Raw genomic sequence first — 23391 nt, forward strand, 5'->3', positions numbered from 1 at the left:
TCGCGTCAGCGTCGCTGGGTGAATGCTCAGCCGTTTGCATTTCAAATGGGACCGCAGCAGCTTTCCCATCCTTATCGACGTCTTTCAAGTCTCCTTCAACGCGTACGCGTACGTCGCCGGCTTGGTTGCACGCAACTTGAAAACGAATCGAGGAAGTAGTCAGGACTCGCAACACCATTGCGTAGCTGTGCCTGACTTACAAGCTCAGCTTCGCTTCAAGAATACTCTGCTGTAACGGGTTTTTATAATATACGGTTTATGGCAAGCTTGCCTTAAAAAAAAAAAAAAAAAAAAAAAGAAAAAAAAAATCTACTTTGGGCAAATTAACGTGTCCACACCTGCAGCCGGTAAGCAAGAACTAGGAAGCTCCAGTAGAGCATGGATTCGGGCAAAACTGAAATGAAACTAACTTCTTTAAAAGCCCCAAAGCACTCGATTGGTCAGCGTTATTCCTCAAGTTGTTCTGGTTGTTCGTCAAAAGCAAAAAAACAAAAAAGCAAAAAAAAAAAACTTATAAACTTTTTAGAACGTATTTGTAGTTTTAGTTATTATATATATAATCGTGTAAAGTTCACAAATTTAGCTTTAATTTACTTTGCCTTCTAATCTACCGCTTTTTTTTTTCTCATGCTTCTCATCGGCATGTTGGTTAGTTGAGTATTAAAAACAAAATGCTGTAAAACTCTGTCTCAAAATTCTTCCTAATCTGACCTATCTCGATTCTGCCCACTCAGGAAAAAAGAAAAATTACGCAAGACAAGCGAAACTACGCCGACTACGCGACTACGCGGCTAACTGGCACCTGCTCTTTTAACATTAGCTGTTGGCATCGCTGCGCGCGCTTTTTCGTTGTTTTTAGCACGACAGTAGACAGCCCGCTACAGCGACCAGCGAAATCACTGCTAGGCTTCAAGTCTGCGCAGGGAATTCATCTCTGGCATACCGCTGCTGCGAAATGTATGTACTACTACGCCCATTTCTTCAGTGGCAATTGTGTGTCTTCCTGTAAGGAATGGGTTTGACTGGTTTGACCTTGCTATGGAGTTTGAGGGCTGAGATAATCGGTATAGTCGCCGAGTAAAATAGCTGTTAGACATAATTGAGTGTTAGAGACTATTCTGTCGTTTAGGCTTGCTTGTTTACTCCGAACTGTGCATGCATATGTCTAACTTGTATGCCTTTACCTTCTATTGTGATCAAGAAGATGCGGTTTACATCACGCCAGGTGCCGCTACATTGCCGGCATTCATGCGTTTTCCACGCTCCGGTTTTTATTGCCAGAGCATGTTCTCATTCTCACGAGGAGCATTCAAGGAGCATCCTGGTAAATTCATAAGTCTTGTGCACCGGAGGAAACTCCACGCGAGGTAGTTACAGGTGATTTCAGTGAGGCAAATTGATCTATAGTCGATGACCTGCAAAGAGTTGTATGTACACGTTAAACAAAGCAGGGCCTGTGTTTTGAACATATAAGAACGCCACATACTAACTCCATCTTAGCCTTTCTGCTAATGCATGCAGCTTTCAAGGAGCCCTCAGCATTTTATTCTTCTGAGCAAAGCAAATTTGCATGACTTCCATTCTTCACTGACAAAACATGTGTACTGCTCTGTGCACAGAATTAAAGCACCCAGCGTTTCAAAAATCAGTGTGTATTTCAAATCTAGAGGATGAATAAATGTAGTGCTTACAATCCCGAATAATATTTCTGAAAGAAAATAATCCAATATTTCTTGCATGCCATGAACAAAACCGAGCATTCTGCTCGTCCACCATCACTGATGCGAATACCATAGACAGTCTAGAAAGTGGTGCTGAAAGCTAGAAGTGCACTATTGAGAGAAAACGCAAGTTATGAGTAACCTGGTCTACGGGTTGCACAGTAACGAGGTAGTCAGGGCAAAAACATTGAAAAGCAGGGAGAATGACGAGGTCAAGCAGAACAAAGGAACCTGCGACAAGGCCCTAAAGGAAAAGAAAAGAAACAGAAGAGGGAATGGCAGTAATTGTGCAACCGGTGATCTGCAGTGTGAGACCCTCGATAACAAATTACATTGACCAGTTTACAAGCTAAGAATTAGCTTGAAGCATTTCTCATGGGAACAGAATAGTGTCTGCAAGGACTAGGAGGCAGTGGCAGGTGCCTCAAAATTGAAGAAGTACAGAGCCTGCTCTATGCATTTGAAAAGGTTCCCAGAATAAGCAAAAACTTGAGTGTTTTGAAATTTTGGGAAGAGAAGTGGCGCCCAGAACTGTATTCACTAGCTACAGTAGTGCTTGCTGGGCCGTCTGCATAATCTAGAGAAAACTTGTGGTGCAACCTGAAGGTTCGGGGTTCTGCACGACCTAGCCGACATGAGCATTCCTGGCAGAATGCTGGAAGTTTTGAGCGATTTGCTATCTAACTGTGCATTTCAAGTACATCTTGGTACTACTACCTTGTCAGGAAAACTTTACTCATGAAAATGATGTTCCTCAGGCGTGTATTTTAGGCACATTTTATGTAGGAGCAGCGAGCATACGGACATAGAAAATTGGACAGGAGCACATCTCTAGCACCAATGATTGTATTTGCCAATTTTTTTTTCTAGTTGGCGTCTGCAAGTATATATGTCATTCACATGTATATAAACTTAACAATATCATCAACTAGTCCGTTTACCTTCTCACCCTGAATTTTTGTTAAGTTCTGGAAGACCTTATTGCCCTTTTTACCATTGATCCCAGTCATATAAGTGAAAAATATATAAATACCTAGTATAAATCCATTGGCACTACGATCATCTCCTCATTGAGGTTGCTAGGGCCCAATGGTAGTGGGTTCCTCACACAACACAAATGTGATCGTGCGTGCAGACCCTGAACAGAGTGAAGCCTATGGCAGTGATTAGCTTGTATGAAAAGCCGTGAGGTGTTTATATTTTTTGGTCACTGATCTATATGTTTTCTTCAAGTTGATGTCAAGTGTCCTGGCACAATACTTTAACTTGAATTGGCAGTGGCCCATTCTGTGGAAGCAATATTGCTTCCACAGAGGCCCGCTCAGGATGGCCTTTTCGGTAGGCGCAGTGCAGAACATGTTTGCCTTCTGCTGTTTCTTGACAGGCATTGATCAGTGGGTCCACTATGCTCACACTGAATGAGAACTAACCCAGTTTTTGACCTTTTCTTTCTTTACTACATCTACCACATAATATTAATTTGCCACTGCTCCTGCTGCTTCTTTTATTTTACTAACATTGCATGTTGCGAAAGTACTAGATCTGAGAACTCGCATTATAATGTTTTCAGGCGGAGAAAAAAAAAAATCTATAATAATTGGTTCACAGGAAGGGAAAGGCGCAGTATCTGTCACACTTGTTTCTGTGGACACCTGAACTGTGTGTAGGGAGGAAGGTGGGAGTTGAAGTGGAAAGAGAGAAAGAGGAGCCATAGTTGAGGGCTAGGTAGTAATTTCGACCACCTGGCAATCTTTAACTTGCGCTGACATCCCACAACACATGGACGCCTCTTCTAAGGTGCAAATTTCCGTTTTGCAAACATTGAACGAAAGTTACTTTATGAACAAGCTTATCGTTGCTTCACTTGTGTGACATGCTAACCACCTAGCTGCGATGCCCTCACAAGAATACAAAAGCACAAAACTGCACTAAGTTTCAGTGCAAGGGACAAATAAGTGCAATAATAGACTCCAGTAAAGCTGAGAGCATGCACACAATTGTCAGCATGTCCAAGCAAGTAGTTAGAGGTGAAGTTGTGAGACATATGAGTAAAAGTTTACATGATCTTTGCCTCCAGGCCAACCAGAGCTGATGTAACTTGCCGCTGTCCCAAGTGGCGGAGCTGTTGCACCAGAGGAGAGACGGAATTCACCAGAGGCAGAGAAATCTTGGATACGAAGGGACTAAACAGCTTAATGACGAGCTTATTTACAGAGAATGGTATAATAACTACTGTAAAGAGGGCAGAACCTAGAAATTCTCATTCTGTCAAGGTTGGTGAGGCAGAGACCGAACCGTATTGTCTAACTATTTTACTGTGTGCTGAAGCATCACTTTGTTATCTTCATTTGGAACCCACTAGCTTGTTGCAGTGTGGCAGCATGTGTAGTGTCCAGCAGTACAGGTGGGTTGCACCATGTTATTTGCTCAGGTCAGTGGAAGATGCTGCTTACAGATCTATACAGTAGCCGAAGTAGTCAGGACAGTTGGCAGTAGCGAGGAGCAATCAGACGTTCTGCCAGTAATGAAGGATGAGGTTAAGAAAGTTTTAGAAACTGTGTAAAGGGTGAAAGGAAACTTGGGAGGATCGAGTAACTACAGATTTGTTGAAGGATGAAGGGGATATCGTGGCCACTCTTTATATGCGATACCTGATGACACTGAAGATACCGGCATCATGGAATAAAGCTAACATTATTTTAATTCACAAGAAAAGGGACGCTAAGGATTTGAAAAATTATAGACCAATCAGCTTACTATCGGTTACATATGAGGTATTCGCTAATAAAATGAAGATAACCTTGGACTTCAATCAGCCAAAGTATCAGGAAGGTTTTCGGAAAGGGTTGTCTACCATCGATAATATCCATACTATCAACCAGGTGATAGAAAGGTACTCAGAATACAACCGGCCCTTATACATAACATTCATTGGCTAAGACTAAGAGCATTTGACTCACTCGAAACCTCAGCAGTCATGCAGGCTTTGCGAGATTAAAGTGTAGGTGAGCCATAAGGGTAAGTACTGGAAGATATCTATAGTGTTTGCACAGCAGCCATAGTTCTGTATAAAAAAAGTAATCAAATTCTTATTAAAGAAGGTGTTAGGCAAGGAGGCATGATCTCTCCGATGATATTTACAACTTGCTTAGAGGGCATATTCAAAGACATGGAATGGGAGCAGTTAGGCATCAGGGTTGATGGAGAATATCTCAGTAACCTGCTTTTCACTGAAGACATTGCCTTGCTAAGTAACTCAGGAGACCAATTGCAATGAATGGCCAATGACTTAGGGGAAGCAGAAAGGTAGGCCTGAAGATTAATATGTAGAAGACTAAAGTAATATTGAACAGCCTGGGAAAGGAGCAGCAGTTTAGAACAGGTAGCGAAGCATAGGAAGTGGTAGGCGGATATGTCTGCTTAGGACAGGTAGTAACTGCAGATCTGAACCACGAATGGGAAATAACTAGGAGAATTATACTGGAACAGAGCATTTTTGGAGAGTGCTCTCACATTATGACTAGCAGCTTGTCGGCATTGCTCAGGAGGAAAGCATATAAAAGTTGCATCTTACCAGTACTCACCTATGGGGCTGAAACATGGAGGCTAAGGAAAAGGTTCTACTTAAGTCTAGGGCAACACAGAGGGCTATGAAACAGAAAATGGTAGGTGTAACGCCGAGACAAGAAGCGTGCAGAATGGATCAGAGAAATAACTCGAGTTACCGACAATCTAATTGCAATCAAGAAGTGGGCATGGGCAGGACCGGGTTAATTGGATGAAAATGGGAGAGGCCTTTGCCCTGCAGTGGGAGTGTCTGGATGTTGCTGATAATGAGGATATTCCTTTGTATTTTCTAGTTCTAGATGACCGCGGAACGCAGTGGACCATAGGGGTAGAATACAGGAGCTGAAGATCCTGAAACCTACCAGCAAAGAGTTTTCATTTCAATCCTTCAGTTATTCTTTGAAGATCTGTGGTTGGGTTTTCCTTTAATGAACCCTTTTCGTTTACGACCTCGCTCCTTGTGCCTGTGACAGGTGTCAGAGCAACGATGCAAGAATCGAAAGGCTTTCATGCCGGTATCATGTACCAGTTACAACCCAGTAATCGGGTTGCAAAAGCAAGGACGCTTGCTGGAAATCAAAATGGACGCAGCTTAGGAGTGGCCCCCATCTGCAGTCTATTGCCCTTGATGCTTGCTATGAATAAGTGTACCCGAATTTATGAGCTCTACGGCAGGTTCTGGCTTTGCTGCCAGTCTGCTTTGCCTCGGAAGAGCGCGTTTTCAACACTGTTGTTTGAAGACATGACCTCTGGCAAATGTGACCAAGGATAATTTGACCGGGTTTGCCTTGCTGAACATTCACAGGGTTTTTAGTGTTGATACATTTCCTTTCATAGACTGCAGAAAAAGGAAACCGGAGGACTGATTTTTTTGTGAAATTAGCATCTGCGGAAAGCAGTACACTTGTATATGTTGAGTTCTTCAAAGCAAAAGCTATATTAAAAAAGACGTCTGCTTTATTTACTTTTCACTTAGTTTTGCACTGGCACTGTCATTCAAATTACAATATTGTAAGACAAAAAATAATTAAGTGTTAATATTGCTGAGTTGGTAAAACATAGTTACTGTAACATATGTGTTGTTCGCCGTTTATTATTCAGCGACAAAGTGCACGAAAATTGTTCCTAAATGAAAAAATGCATTATTTCTATTTTGTTTTTGGTATAAGGAAGTAATTCTTCCCCTCTAGGAGCAGTCCCTGGGCATGCCACTGCTGTCAGTGGGTCTTGAAAGACAAGGTCCATGTCCATATTGTTATCAAAAGTGTCCCTGTATTCATGACCTTGAGTCATCTAGTTGGTGGCAACACTGGAACTGGATGTTTCCACCTATCAGATGACACAGTGTTGGGGAGATAGTGACACTTATAGGCTAGAGCATGCCTGCCTAGCAGCAAGTCATACCACGGCCGGTCCCGAGGGAGAGAGCGCGCGCTCTTTCTTACGGCCTTCTCAATCGCCGCGTGAACAATGGGAACTTTTCTCCTTGAGTCACGCTCTCCGCCGCCGCAAGGGGCGCGACCTGCTCACTGTTCGCTCCGCATCTGCTTCAGTGGCGGCGGGTGGCATTTGCCTGGTTTCGCGCTGTCGCCCGCGGGTTTCGTGGTGAGTGCAGCCCCTAAACGAACGATTACAGAAGGTAGATGCTGCAGCGGCATCCTGTCAGCGTGCTACACACGTGAATGGAGTCTTTATATTAAAAAACACTGTCGCTCAGCAAACGCTCGACAAGCATATGACATGTATTGCGGCATGGTATCTACTTTTGTTCATCTTAATCTGAATTTTTTCCCAAGCCTGTACAAGAAGATGAATAAAAAAAGTGATTGAGCAGTGAACACATAGAAGCTTCCTAATTCAAGGCAAACATAACAACAACAATGGTAAAACCGTCTTTCAGCGCTAGATGAGAAACCATCGAGGTAGCACCGAAGATGAAAATAATTTTATAAAAATGTAATGTAAGTTGCACAATGCTTACATGACATAAAGTATCAGTATAACGTCAGAGTAAACGCTTTTAAGTTTTGTTTTCAATTTTGCTATAATTTATAGACCAGCAAATGTTTTATGTTGTATTATAAACATTATTTTAATTTTGCAAATAAACGTTGGTTTAATGAAATGTTTACATGATATTATGATTATTTCATGAAAAAATAGGAAATCTATTTCAAGCCCTAATTCCTAGCAATATTTTCTTTCTTTTTCTAGTATGTTTTTGAACTAATAGTTCCTTGTAACTATCTGTGCAGTAATGCCTGCCTTAGAGAGCAATCGCTGCCCCATTATTTCGGTAGAATGCTTTGCTTATTACACATTTGCCACTGTTACTCAAGGGACACTCCTCAATAATGAATATAAAAGCTTTTCTCTGTGCTATTTATTCAGAGGTGACTATAGGAGTTGTATGTCGCGCTGTATTGCGCGCCTAGGAACCTAGTGTCGACACCGACGAAATCATTTCAGCTCTGCCGCAATCAGTGACCGAGGAACTGAAAGAATTGATGGTATCTCCTGTCATCCCATTACCCACTGTCAAGTATTCTGGTTTAGCTTACGTCGCTGGATACATCAATTGTGAAGTTAATCAGTGACTTCGGGTGAGACGCTTGTGCTATCCTTCTTGAAACCAGCGAAAGAAGCAGCCCCATGTACACTATTCTGCGAGGACAAGATTCTAGCGGGCTGCATTATCCAAAACCAGAGATTGTAGCCCTCTTGGACAAAGTTGTGTCTTTTTTTAAAAAAGCTGTCGTGCACCTACCACACACAAATGTCCTTGAAGTCCTTCAAATCTTAATCCAGCCAGCACTTGAGCACTCACCTTTGCTGAGTTGCTTGGAAGGCATTGACAATAGCCATGCTATAAGTTCCGCTTCTTTAATATGTGAGAAATTTCTCAGAATCCTTCTTGTCAATTATGCTAAGAAAGTGACAGGCAGGAACGAAAGGCCAGCTCCTTATGTGCACGAACCGTCCAGAAAGATTTAGAGACTTTAATTTTCTAGCCGCATGTACCGTTTTGATGAATGAGTGCAATGTGTTAACTTTGAAGGACATTTTTTTATTGCTTGCTGCTCTTTTCAATTATGCATATCTGCATAATTGAAAAGAATTCCTTGATGTAATGTTTTTTTTTTTTTTTTTTATCACTGGTATTCAACTGACTACGACTGTCTACGTGTGCGTCAGTCGCGAGATTACGTATACATCTGCTGACTTTCAACCTACTGATTTGTTTTAAACGAAGCTAGAACAGCCCACTTCACTAGACAACTGAAATTTTAACTGTATGCGTAAATTTTTGTTCCTTACTCTGAATCTGAGACGTGCTATGAATTTTCGTCAGTGCCTCTTTTGCTCTAAACGAAAACGGCCTGGTGCCGCCGGGTACCCACCGGTTATAAAATGGGTACAAGCTATCCCCCGGCCTGGTGCTCGGCTCTTCTGGGGTGAAATGCCTGGGAAAAAGGGTCACGGCCCAAATAGTTGCGCCGATGTGGCAGTGATTCGTTCCGCCATCGGACAACAATAAGTCCGCCTTGCGCGGCAAGCGGTTGACAGAATATCCACTGAACAGTTAGCCATGCACTAGCGTCAGGTCGCGCTATACCTGCTTACAGCTTTCAAAGGCACACTGCATAAAATGGTACATATAGTTTTGTGAAAAATGTGGGGCAAAAAGTGTTGATGTAAGTGCACCCGAAACTTAATTCGACCGTGCGCGACAGCACTGACGAAGGCGCGCGCGCTCTCGCGCGCATGCGCATTATTGACTATTTTATTGCTCATACACGATAAATCAGAAGCTGATTACGGCTTCTTCCTATAAGCCATAAGGGGTGAAATATCAGGACCTGCCGGTTGCAACCGATGCGGGCGGAGCGAAGAGCGAGCTGAACGGCTGTAGCGGAGGAGCAGCAGTGGGGCGGTGGCGACCCCACCGAGGCGCGGCGGGCGGTGGAAACACCCCATTGGAGAGGCCGTAAGAGAAGAGAGAAACGCTCTCTCCCTCGAGACCGGCCGTGGTCATACATGCTGCTGCTATAGACCGCTTGACTAATTGACTGCATTACTAATTTTGTTCCATAATTATGATTAATTAGCTTATTTAATATTTATGTTACAGCATCATCTTATATTGGATAATTTTGTTCAGTATAATTGCACTGGACTAAGTGCACGTCTAATTCTTGTAATTAGATATTCGGAATTCAAAATTAAAATTTGTGCTATACCATCAAGTCATACACTATTGGATAGCTTATATTGAGTATAGTTGCACTGCACTAATGGCATGTCTTGCCTAACTACTATCGTCATATGTCTTCACAAAAGTCTGGACGTGTAGAACCCAAAATCAAACGAAACACACAAAACCATGCAAAAACCACTTAACGCTCATCTGACTCATTTAACGGTACTGAAGCTGCTACCAATCTTTTATTACTTTATCATCAGTGCACGTCCCAAACGCACGTTAGTGAGGCATACGCACCATAACACATTTACTATAGGTGCTTTTCAATAGGCTTGGTAACAACTATAATTCGTGTCTTATGCATGGCACGCAGGTGGCCTGGCTTAGAGCCCCGAATTTATTTCATTGAATTGTCTTCTGAAATAACCCCATCAGAAGAAATTGCTTGGAAATTTATGCTTCATTCCGACTGTTTCCTAATTAGCTTTATTGGAATGCGGGGTGTTTGACATTTCCGGGCGAAGTCATGTAGTTACTTCATGACCCTGTCGATCAATCGGGATTTTTCCCGACCGCCGTCTGCGCCGGCAGTTTTTAGGCGGAACGAGCTGTATATACGTTATCCCGTAAAACCTAATGATATTGTTTAGGAAAGAACACAGCGGTAAACGCTAGTTCACTCTTAGACGCACACCACACACCGCACACCACAGAACGAAGTTAGCTAGGCTTGAGCGTCGTCTTCTTCACTACTTCACATCAGCACGTCGTCGTCGTCTCGATATACTGTGCTCCGTAACAGTTTTCCCCGCGGTCAGTGTGCGATTGAGGCGCTCAGTAAGACCATTCGTTTGCGGATGGTAGGCCGTGGTGAACTGGTGACGAGTAGCGCATGAGCGGAGAAGGTCATGAACCACTTGAGAGAGGAAACAGCGGCCACGATCTGTGAGCAGTTGACGTGGAGCGCCATGAATCAAGATGACATCATGCAGAAGAAAGTCGGCAACGTCGGAGGCGCAGCTGGTAGGGATAGCCCTGGTTACAGCATATCGGGTGGTATAATCAGTCGCCACAGCAATCCACTTGTTTCCAAAAGTCGATGTCGGAAAAGGCCCAAGAAGATTGAGGCCCACACGAGAAAACGGCTCTGTCGGCACTGGAATTGGTTGCAAGGGCCCGCTAGGTTGAAGCGAGGGTATCTTGCGGCGCTGACACAGCTCACAAGCGGCGACGTAGCGACGGACAGAACGGTAAAGACCAGGCCAGAAAAATCTGCCTCGCACACTGTCATAAGTGCGTGTGACTCCCAAGTGTCCTGCTGTAGGAACGTCGTGAAGTTGGGCGAGGACACTAGAGCGCAGATGAGCCGGAACGACTAGTAAAAGGTCCGCGCCATCTGGACGCATATTGCGTCTGTATAATATCTCGTTATGGAGTACAAACATGCTGGCGGAAGAATCGGGGATGTTGCGCAGCTGGTCAATAATTGGTTGCAGGGCAGGATCACGACGCTGTTCGGAGCCGATATTGATAAAGTCCGAGATGGACAAAACATAGTCGTCAGCAGTATGGTCGGACAAATCAGGAGGATCTACGGGATGGTGGGACAAGCAGTCAGCGTCTTGGTGTAAGTGGCCGGACTTGTACACCACAGTACACCACAAACTTGTACACAGACTTGTACACCACAAATTCATACTCTTGTATTCGTAAGGCCCAGCGACCTAAGCGGCCAGTGGGGTCCTTAAGTGAGGACAGCCAACACAAAGCATGATGATCAGTCACTACACAGAAGGACCGCCCAAACAAATAAGGGCGGAATTTGGTCAGCGCCCAAACAAGTGCAAGGCATTCCCGCTCTGTGATTGAATAATTGCGCTCAGAGGGCGAAAGCAGGCGGCTAGCATAAGCAATGACGCGGGAGGAACCATGCTGGGACTGGGCAAGGATAGCACCAATACCATGTCCGCTAGCGTCGGTGCGCAGTTCGGTAGGTGCAGAAGGATCGAAGTGCGCCAGAACAGGTGGGATGGTGAGGGCGGAAATAAGTGTCGTGAAGGCATAGGCTTGGTCAGAACCCCATGTGAAAGGTACGTTTTTTTTTGCAGAAGAGAGGTAAGTGGGCGAGCGATGTCTGCGAAGTTCCGAATGAAGCGCCGGAAGTAGGAACAAAGGCCAAGGAAGCTTCGCACGTCACTTGAGCTACGTGGGGTAGGGAAGTCGCGCACGGCTCGATGTGGTCGGTGCCGCAAAAGGTGCCTGGATCGCGAGGCTGCGTCATGACGACGGTGGGAGCTGATGGTGCCGCTGAAGAAGGTGTCGCGTCGGATTGCATAGTGATTGTACCAATCTGGCGGCCACTACGGAGATCCAGGTTTGGCGACTTACGTACTTCCAGCAATCCTCCACCTAATGTTAAGGAAAGAACACAGCGGTAAACGCTAGTTCACTCTTAGACGCACACCGCACACCACAGAACGAAGTTAGCTAGGCTTGAGCGTCGTCTTCTTCACTACTTCACATCAGCACGTCGTCGTCGTCTCGATATACTGTGCTCCGTAACAATATCATCGCCTACGACATAGTGTCACGGCCGCTGGATGGAAACGCATTAAGTGCGGCCTGCTGCGTCGCCCCGCCGTCAATGGGCAGGCGCGTCTTTGGGCAGTTTACAGTTGCGCCCGCTATTTCTTCTGAGGGCGCCACTGTTCGGGGAGACGTCGCCGCCGCGGTTTGCTTCCTTTCTGGACACATTCGCATCGTGTTTGCGTGGTCAACGCAAACTTTATTGTGTGCGCGTGTGCAAGCACGTTAACGTCGAGAGGGGATGCGTTCGCTTTTTGAGGCGAAAACCTTTCTAAGGCAATGGAGCGAAGATCTGCGTCGCATCTGTGCACTGATGTGTCAGTCGCAAAAAGCGGGCGTGTGAGGAGGGAGATTAATGAAAATGATTGATGGTGATAGGTAATGAATAAAAGTTATAAACATCGATAGGGGTAATAACTAATGCTAACGACTAATAATGATGATTAATAATGGCTAAAATGACTGTAATGACCAATATGTCGAACTACGACTTGTAATGACCGCAATTGTTCGGAAATTAGTAAAAGTGTTTAGCGATGTGTGATAATGACTACAATGACTAGGCATGACTCATCATTACTGCTAATGATTACGAAACGACCAGTATGTCAAACGATTGTAGAAACAAGTTATAAATCAGTTGATAGTTCGCGCTCTTTCTGCCTACCTGTGTTTATTTTTCCTGTGTGGGTCCTTCTGTGCTCAACTTGTTTCTACAATAGTATGCACCAACTCGCCCAACAAGAAATTCTTCTAAACTACATGACAAACGTTGACTAATGACCACAACTGATTGGAAATGAGTAAACCTGCTTGTCTATGAGTGGTAAGGACTACAGTGACTAAGCAGGCATGACTCATTATGACTACGAAATGACCAATATATCAAACGACTTGAAATGTCTGCAACTCAGGCAAACGATAGGAAAATTAAGGATAGACTTTCACCGTTCTGCTCTTAAGAGACATCTAAGAGATCCTCTAAATTTTTGTGCTGTGTCCGCGGACACATGTACCACGCCGTAAAGGGAAGGGAGGAAGGCGGGAGTGAACGAAGAGAGCGAGATAGAGTTGCCGTAGTGAAGTAATACGATCCATCGCTCTATAATGGCTTTCGCCTCATCGCACTTTAGTGGTCCAAAGTGCCCTCTAGAATTTTTTATTTCCGTTGTTTTGTTTTAATGTATTTGAGTTGGAAATTTCTCATGACACCTTTTTTCTGAAGCACCGGCGTGCCCTAAAATGACTCGCAGTTCTCCTCGTGCCGCTCTACAATTTTTTTTTTTTTCCAGCTACACACTCGGCATAAGTCGTTTTTAATGGCCAAAATAATCGACCCCTTGGGACTCGGGGCGGGTAATGAAGTACAGGCCTGTAGCTGTCGCGCAGGCTGGTGCTTGCAGATCATTATGGGCTATATTGAGTAAACTATACTGAAACTTCGTTTGTCATCAGGAGGCGGCGATAAATGTTGGCGACAGGTTAACAGCGATAAGCGACAGCTGACTAACCGAATTGGCGCACTTGGAATGCATGACGCGTGTATAAACGAAATTAGTATCAAATGCATCAGGCAAACCCGATGTCTACCCACTACTTTCGAGGCTGCGGTCTCGGCAGCTTCTCCCTCTTGCGGTAAGTATGCGATAACAACAAATAAGCGCTTTGGTCGAACTACTGGTAACTACAAAACGACGCTTCACTTGCGCTTCTGTGTTTGGGCAGCAGCAGCAGTCCGTGGGTAGAAGAAAAGGTGTGGCATTTCATCACTAGGCTTGTGTGGCGCAAGTCGCTGTGCAATTGACGGCGCGCCGTCTGCTCACGCGTACGAGCACCGTTGTCTGCTTGCATTATCTGCGCTGCCGCTTTCCGACCGTTTTTGAGGGTGTGTGTCGGCGCGGTTGTAGGTAAAAATGTCCCTGGAAAAAGTCCGCTGCAAAAGCGGTCACTAAAATAACTACCCCAAGGCAAAAATTCTACTGAAGAATGAATTTTTCCGGAATGCACATCGCAACAAATGCAGATTTTAATCCGTTCTTTCACCTAATATAACCTGGGTCCTCTGGGCGTCCTTCGTGTCTACATGCACTGCGAAAAAGCATGGTGAAAAAACCATCTGACCCTTTAGAAGTTACGTGGATCCGAGCTCTGCAGCTCGTTCAGAATTCATAAGACAAGTTTAATCAGCTCTGTAATATTACCAGCTGAGAAAGGTACAAGCGTCTCGGAACGTGGTAGTCTTTTGGGAGCCACCCAAAACAAGGCTTCTCCGGAATTACTTCGAATGCCTTCCGGTAACGAGGTTCAACCCTTCTGATGATGGTGTAGAACCTTATGGAGATGCTGTATTGGGGAAGGCAGGCCGAGGCTTAACCTGTCGTTGACCAATAATACAGTAGAAAGTTTAGTTAGTTGGTCAAACATGACGAAACACGCTTGTGCAGAAAAAAATGTCAATAGGATGATTCGTTAATTAATGGGAGCCAGAAATGTAAAAGTAAAATCAATTGAAAGTCGAAATAGCCATACGACTAATGTAGACGTCTTAGGGATGTGACGTCACGCCAACCGAAAGTGGATGTGTTTCTGACTTAATGAGCCAAATGAATGCGTGATAGTGATCAGAAGTGTACGTTATGATGATTGTCAAAATCTCGCGTCGGCGAGATTTTCCCGCGAGACATACTGCGCATTTCCTTTCCTGTGAACCAAGTATAGAACGCCTTTGAACTTTGATGCGGTTAATGGAATGCTGGTTGTGTTCTACAAGGAGCGCGCGGTGCATACCGTGTGCAGAAGCGACGCTCAGGCTTTCGCATTTGCATTTCTCCTCTGCTGATTCTGCAGCGCTCTCGGAACCTTTTTTAGAAACAGGGGTTCTTTGCGCGATTATAATTCTTAACATTAGGACAATTTGGCTGCGCTATGTTTCAGGCAAATGCTCAAGATGAGTGAGCGAGCGAAACATTTTAATTAACTTCCCATGCGGCAGAACCGTAATAAGACGAGCATCTCATGTGAAGATAAATGCCACTTAGCGTTAAGCAGATGTCTTCAAGAAAGCAGGGATCAGCTAGCATAAAAATGGCCGAAAAGGAGTGCTCGTTAACACAGCCGCGCAGCACATGTATGGAACCTGCGAAGGCACCCAGAAAGAACAAGCGTCAACAGCTCGCTCGTTAGTCGCCTTCTCTCGCAAAAGCTGCGGGGCACGTCTCTGGTATGAGCCTCTTGTTAGCGCCATCACCGACACGAGAAGGTTGGTACTGCTTTGCGCGGCGCTAAAGGATTCGTTATTCTAATGACGATGCACGAGGCGTTCGTTTCCTTTTATTCTGCTGCTGCACAGCCACCCTGCGATTTCCAACATTGCGATTCCCTTTCACAGCCGACGAAACTCAAGTTCGTCTCATCAAAACCGTTGTAGAACGGTGTCGTCGAGTGGTTGTTATGCTCACGCACAGCGTTATTCTGTGGTACATTGCACGTATCATACGGAACACTACATCTCTGCAGAGTATGCATCGAAGCGGCGATATGTGCTGCACGTCGTGCGACCGTATAATGCTCAACAAACGAGTGCCACGTGCCGTCAGAAATACTTGTTCTTGCGCATTCGTAGTAATCATGGGCCTTAGCTTTCCTGCTTGCCTAGCCAGGGAACGCTAATAGTTTTTTACACAGTAAAGCAGCGCGCGCACACACACACACACACACACACACACACACACACACACACACACACACACACACACACACACACACGCACACACGCACACACGCACACACGCACACACGCACACACACACACGCACGCGCACACGCGCACACACACACACACACACACGCGCGCGCACACGCGCGCACGCACACACGCGCACACGCACACACACACGCACACACACACACACACACGCACACACACACACGCACACACACCCACACACGCACGCGCACACGCGCGCACACACGCACACACACACGCGCGCACGCACACACACACACACACACACACACACACACACACACACACACACACACACACACACACACACACACACACACACACACACACACACACACACACACACCACTTAACCTGTAGCCCCCACCGGGGTGGCGCAGTGGTTACGGCGCTCGACTACTGTTCCCAAGGATGCGGGATCGAATCCCGGCCTCGGCGGCCGCTTTTCGATGGCAGTAAACAGCAAGGTGCCCGTGTGCTGTGCGATGTCACTGCACGTTAAAGAGCGCCAGGTGGTCCAAATTTCCGGAGTCCTCCACTACGGCGTCTCTCATAGCCTGAGTCGCTTTAGGACGTTAAACCCCACAAGCCAAACCAACCGCTTAACCTGTACTCCAGACTATAGGTATTAGCCGCTTTGTTCTCAGGGGCTGATGATGCGTGCGCACTGCTAAGAATCGAATCAATTGAGCAGGAAGTGTGCCTTGGCGACACCGGGGTAGACACAGGGAATCACCTACGTGTATAATGGGGCTAGTCTGCACACAGCCGGCCGGGAAAACGAGCTGCCGTGCCGGCGTTTTACTTGTACTCGACACGTTTTCCCAACTTGTGGTGCATAATTCAGCCACTAAAGATTCTGACGAAATAGGGAAAGGGGGAGCATGGTATAGGTCCACCGCGGTGATGCAGTGGCTAGGGCGCTGAACGGCTGTGCCCGAGAATATGCGGGATGGAACCCCGGCCACGGCGGCCACTTTTCGAGGGAGGCGAAAGGCAAGGCGCCCGTGTGCATGTGCGATGTCAGTGCACGTTAAAGGACAACTCTGGCTATTTTTCCACCGTACTGAGCAAATTATTGATTTATATTAGAAGGCTTGGTCATCACAGTAGGCGATTACACTTTTTACAATACTCTAGCAAATTTCCCTAAATATTTGACCAACTTGAATCAAAATTGAAACTCCCGCGCGTGGCCCGGAGAGCAATGCCTTGTGTGACGTCAAGTAATGATGACACAGGCGTACAGCCGCGCCGCACGCTGTAACTCAACACGACACCTAGCACTACCCACTCCCTATGTATGGAGGACACCCCAATGAACAGTTGGACAATGACTTTACAGAAGCGGAGATGGGGTGCGCGATAAGACAACTCCGGACGATCTCGGCGGCGGGACTGGACGGCGTCTCAAACAAAATCCTCAGGAACCTAGACATCGGCTCAGTGTCTGCCCTAACAGACGTCATGAACACCTACTGGAGGAAATGAGAGGTACCACAGGAATGGAAACGCGCCAGCGACATTCATACCGAAACCAGGGAAGGAGCTTAACATGTAAAAGACATGAGCTTTCATGGCAGATCGAAGAGCAAAGGCAACAACGCCTTCAAAACCGACGACGAGAGCTTTGAACCTCAAAGAGCAACGCGAACAAGAACGCCTTTGGAAGCAACGAGCGAGAGCGTCTACTTCGGATGTCGATGGGCAGGGAGATCGAGAATGTCTTCGCAAGGTGTGAGCGAGAAACTTTGACAGGCAGCTATTCGAGTGTGCACACAAGCACTGCGCAGGCACCTGATGCTCCTCCCCTCAGCTCATCCCGTCATCATTTGCGACGTCTTTAATTAACGTCGATGCTAAATTCGCAGTGGTTGCCAATGTTCATGGGCTAACTGTCGGGGTTACAATTGTTAATAACCGCCCCGTCGGAGTGGTGCAGTGGTTAGGGCGTTCGACTACTGTGCCCAAGGATGCAGAATCGAATCCCGGCCTCGGCTGCCGCTTTTCGATGGAGGCGAAAAGCAAGGCGTGCCCGTGTGCTGTGCGATGTCGGTGCACGTTAAAGAACCCGAGGTGGTCGAAATTTTCGGAGCCCTCTACTAGGCGTCTCTAATAGGCTGAGTCGTTTTGGGACGTTAAACCCCTTAAGCCGTAAAACAAAACAGTTGTTAATAACCCATTCCTGCCACTACCAGAAGTGCATCTTGCGTTGATTACATCATCGCACGAAGCGTCGATGTAACCAGCTGGAATTATATGTGTTACTTCAGTTCCCATCATGCCGTTACTCGCTGTCCTGCCCACAACATCACACAGCACACGCATCATTAAAACTAGTTTCTCAAAATGTTGCTTTGTGGCGACCGAACATATGGGTCAGCACGCATGCATTTCTGCAGTGGAATAATCTATGCCTAGCACGGATTAGACCACCAATTTATTTTCCCCTTTCTGCCTTGAATGTTTTTATTTATTCAACTATTTCGTATTTTTATTTACAAAATTTTTACTTCTACCCTTCTACTTTTGTGTCATCTGTCTGCTTTTCAGCACCCAATCTTCCAGTCGCTCTTTGCTAATTTGCACCGTAGATACATTCACCCGACCTCTGGTGTCTGTTAACCGTAGGGTTTCGGCGATAGTGACTGCGCCTGCATCGACATCCGGACGGATAGCATCACATTCCGGTATAAGATGTCCTATATATTTACAGCATTCATATGTTTTCTTCTTGGTTAAATTTCTTTTGGTGGTTGCGTGTTCTAATCAAGGCACCCAGATCTAGCTTCAAAATTTAGGGCACTCCCTATTATGTTATCAAAGAAAAATTCCTTCCTGATCTGCTTTTTAAGTTTCGATACATTTCTACACTCTGCTACTTTTCTGTAGAATTTATCGTTTTTACCTTGTGTGTTTTTTACCATGTTGTTTAATTCTCTTCTCCGTTTTTGTGCCTTGCTTCCTAATTATTTTCCTCCCTTTTGAGTCAATTACGTATAGGTATTAAAATACTTTAGCTGCCCACCTGTTAGTGTCCATTTTTCTCAGGCGTTCCTAATATAGTATTTTACTTTTACTCTTAAGCTTTCTGTGCTTTGAAAGATGCCCAACCCATATCTCCCTGTACCGCCTCGTTCGTGGTTTTTCCACAGGGATCTAGTACTAATTAAATCGTCCAACAGCTCTGATTTACTCCTAACCTCCACTGTATCTCGGCCTTTAGGCCCACAGCCACATTCCCAAAATTAAGCCCTGGCACCGTAATTCCTTTCCACATACCCTTCAGCGCCTCATACCTGCTGTATCCCCACAGTGTCCTATATGCTTCTTTATCCTGGCATCTTTTCGTCTTTTTCCTGTTCGTGCCTTTGCATCTGCGTCAGTCCTTCGTTTATCCATACCCCGAGGTTTAAGTGGTGTCACTAGGTATTTCATGGCCTTGTGCTTCCAGCACCTGATCGGTTGAAGCATTGAAAACCATCAGGCCTGATTTAATTGCGCTAAAAAAGGCCTAGAGTGTCCCCTTCGCCTCCACGAGAATTAACTAGTGTTTACAAGTCTTCCTGTCAATCTAAGGACAGTGCGTTATCGTCCGCATACATTAAACCGGGGAGGCGTGGCTCTACGATTTTCCCGCCTAATCTATACTGCACATTAAAACCAATATTACTCTCTTATAGCCTTCTTTCTGTATTAACCATATAAAGTATGAACAGTAGTGGTTATAGAGAATAATTCTGCTGTCTTAATCCTTTGCATACCTCGATGGTTTCCGTATTTATAACGGCACACGTCCGCACTCTCGTCTGTCTCGGGGAGTTTTCTATCCTCACCCGTCTTACGCGTGCGTGCCCAGATAGGAACTGGCGTCAGGTGCCGCTTAGATTGCTCGCGCGTCTACCCACTGTATTATAAGGTATGCGCCAGCCACTGTGATCGATGTCAGCGCAGTGTCGCGGGACATTAGGTATGTATTCAATTTCTGTGTACGCTTTTGTATGCCGCTTTTTTTTTCCCTTTCCTTGGCAAGTCATGCAGTACTTATGTATCATTTCCTTCTATTCCAAGCATGACTGTTAGCATGTCGATATTTTACACCGGAGCTGATTGCTGAGGCCGCAGTTAAACTTCCGTTATTTGACACAGCAGCTCTCAGATGGAGCCACGCGCGGCTTACGGGGCCTATAGTGACAAAGTTTTCAAAGTTTGTATCAGGTAGTATCATGTAAAAAATAGGAGTTCCACTGAGTTAATACGAGCTCAAGACGTAAAAAGCCCATGCTTTCGGTCTAATCGGTTGAACAGAGATAACCAAGCAAATTTTCTGTCGTTCCATTCACAAGTAAAATAATTTGCACGTTTTCTTTGGTTCTTCGCTTTCCTTGGTACTTGAGTCGTCTTTGCGATCATTTCTACCATTTAGTCTACCGCCTATTAAGAGCACAAGAGCAAGCAGAACGCGAAAAATGCGTGATCACGCGCGCTTTTCCCCTTTTGCGGAAATCGCTGCCACATGAAATGTGGCACGTGGCCTGCCTCTGTGATCACAATGGCTGACACAAATGCTCAACGGAGGGATCTCGATGCGCAAGTTATTGGAGCAACACCTGATGCCGGTTTCTGTCAACGACTGACGTACGACAGGAGTGAGGGTAAAGAGCTGCCTAGATCGAAGGGAGTGGGCGTGTGCCGTTAGGCGGTGTCGAACACAGGTCTGGCACTCTCTCCCATGTCCCGCATTCTTGGGGTCACGACAGTGCATATGGAATGCAAGCGCGTTTCTGCCAATGGCATGTGCTTGGGTCGAAGGTGGAAATAATTTTGTTTAAAAAAAAAAAGCAAAAGCTGTGCCATCCCGATTGATCGAAAGAACCGTCCGCATGCTCAGTACGGAGAGCGGGCGCATGTGGAACAGGATTTGAAGGACTCGAACCTCCTGGGCGCGCGGCGGTGCGCCCACTACAAACGCTGGGTCGACGTGTGATGTTTTGAAGAAGCGTGCGCGTTCTTAGAGGTTTCAGTATGTGAGTGCTTGCACTGGTACGGGGATCGAGTGACGGACGTGTCGCCGCCGTAGGGTGCAATGTGAAAAGGCTCCTGTAACCTTTGCGACCATGTAAGGTGATCTACTTCTAGGTATAACACGGCCACTGCTTTCAAAGCAGCATTGCGTCGGATGCAGGCGCTTATCGAAGCAAAGCGATATATGCACAGTGGGACGCGGAGCTGATGCTTAGCATGGCCTGCCGCCTAGCTTTATGGAATGACCTGGTCGGACGCAATGATACATTGAAAGCAGTGGCCGTGTTATAGCTATAGAAGTGGATCACCCTGTATACGTTTTCGCATTATCACATACCTAAGCAGTCTTAAATGTCCTTTTATCTGGTTTTGGATGATTTGTGGAGGTCATAGCTAACTTGGTTGCTATCGCTGCTTTTTTTTTTCTTGTGGAGAGGAAAGGGTGATGTCAGTTCTCTTCAATAAAGTTCTCACAACAGATGCCTTATGAGGAGTGGGGTGGTTATGGATGGACTGATGTACCGCAGCCCCGTGTTAGTTGGCTTTCCGCACATTGAGAGCCGTAAGCCTTATTTGTGGCTCATGAGTAGAATGGCGAAAAACTGAGACAGTTCGCACTTGACGTACGGTAAACTGCATGTCTATTCGTGAAGTTTTTGACACACACAAACGATCGTCTACGTAACATATAGGTACAACTTCGGGTGGGGCCTGATGGTGCAAAGCGCCCGACGTTCTCTATTTAAACCAGCCATTGTTACGCAAATGGTCGCCTCAATATATTTCCTGTGGTTTGTATGAAACATTGTCTTTGAAAAGTGAAACATGCTCAGCGGTGTTTGTCTTTTTGCAACGCAGTGCTTTGGACGAACGACCACCTGCAGAGGGAAGGATTGCTGCACGTTTTCTTTGTTCGGGCGTCACCAAATTCCTGAAATGACATCGTTCAAAGTCAGGAACGCCGTACGCGAAGACTGTCCCGTCATAATGCGCCTGATTCAAGAGCTCGCCGACTACGAACGGATGTTGGATCAGGTCAAGTTGAGCGCCGCCGACTTGGAGGAGCACTTATTCCCAAAAGACGGCGGACAGCAGTGGGCCCACGTCAACGTCGCCACGGTGCCGTCAGAAGGGGGAGATAGCGTGATTGGCTTCACCCTCTACTTCTTCGTCTTCAACCCGCTGACTCTGGAGCGCGTGGCCTACATGGAGGATCTGTACGTGCTCCCCGACCACAGAGGACGTGGCATCGGCCTGGCCCTTTGGCGCTCTGTAGCGCAGCACGGGCTTCGACGCTCTTGTGACGTGTTAAACTTCGAGGTGCTCGATTGGAACGAGCCGTCACTTGCCTTCTATGCCAAGCGCGGTGCCACCAACATCAGTAACTCGCAGGGATATCAGCACTTCAGGTTCTCCGGCTGTGACCGCCTCGACGTACCTGCTTAGCGCTTTAGATGTGGGTTACAGAACAACTTCGTGTGCTCGTGTTTTCTGCCGTTTGTGATCCTTTGTTGCCGGCATTTGTGTTCTTTATTTGTTTTTCTTGTCGTCTGTGGGGGTTCCGTGTGTGCTTTGTCTTGTCTTTTACAGCGTTTTCATTCGTTGCCTTTGAACATAGTTAATTCATTTCTGATGTAAGCACTGAGGAGCTCGATAACATAGTTTTGAACCGCTCAAGAGTTCAGTGTATTCACAAGTTGTTCCTTTATTTAGTTATTGTGTTAACACTCGATCCTGCTTTGACCCTGCCCGCAGTATAAATCAATGAATAAATAAGGCTGAGTCAGTTGCTTGTGTGTGCGTTTTAATTTTCATGGGAATAGTGGTGCCTTTGCATGTTTACACTTTGCAGCTTTGAACGCAGCTGGTGAATGAATGAATGAATGAATGAATGAATGAATGAATGAAAACTTTATTTCCACCGAAAAGGAGTCCTTCATCTCCCGCCCCCGGCACGCAGGCCGGGGAGCGGGTCAGGAGGGCCCCGCAGGCTGAGGTCAGGTGAGGTTACAAGCACTCTTCACGACCTCAGCCGCCAGGCGGGTCGCGTGCCGCTGAACGGTGGGATCTCCGCTCCGCAGCCAAACCTCCCAGGCTTCTCTACTATCAATGTTAATGCCGGCGCCTGGGGAATCGGCGCATTGCCATATTATATGATCTAGCGTGCCTTTTTGTCCGCAATTTTTACATTTAGAATCTTCTTCCTCCCCGGTCTGTGTTAAGAAAACCCAGACAGGGCAGATGTAGTTATCGGCTTGCAATCGCCTCCAGATGCGTGCTTCATTGTTAGTGAGAGACCGATCTGGGGGAGGGTATACTTTTCGATCTAATTTGTAAGATTCTGTTATCTCATTGTATGTGATAGCGCAATCTTTAATTCCCTTGCATTCGGGCTGTTCTACCGCTGCCCGGTGGTAGAGATCTCGGGCCAGCAGGTGCGCAGCTTCGTTGCCAGGGACAGATTCGTGTGCTGGTATCCATATGATGGATATGGTTCTAGTAATGGGATTTGTGAGAAGAATCTTTTTGGCCTCCTCTGAGAT

At 46.1% G+C, this 23391-nt stretch overlaps 1 protein-coding gene across 1 annotated transcript; it reads left to right on the top strand.

Annotated features, from left to right (window-relative positions):
• The first annotated feature begins 700 nt into the window (after positions 1 to 700).
• LOC146196606 (diamine acetyltransferase 1-like) lies at positions 701 to 22713 on the top strand. Its single transcript, XM_084598374.1, has 2 exons — positions 701 to 957; positions 21707 to 22713. The coding sequence occupies exon 2, from the start codon at positions 21785 to 21787 to the stop codon at positions 22292 to 22294; it is 510 nt and encodes a 169-aa protein (XP_084454500.1). The 5' UTR covers positions 701 to 957; positions 21707 to 21784; the 3' UTR covers positions 22295 to 22713.
• The last annotated feature ends 678 nt before the right edge of the window (positions 22714 to 23391 follow it).

The sequence above is a fragment of the Amblyomma maculatum genome, chromosome 3 (assembly GCF_055883805.1).
Source record: "Amblyomma maculatum isolate TAMU_Amacu chromosome 3, ASM5588380v1, whole genome shotgun sequence".
Classification (NCBI taxonomy): domain Eukaryota; kingdom Metazoa; phylum Arthropoda; class Arachnida; order Ixodida; family Ixodidae; genus Amblyomma; species Amblyomma maculatum.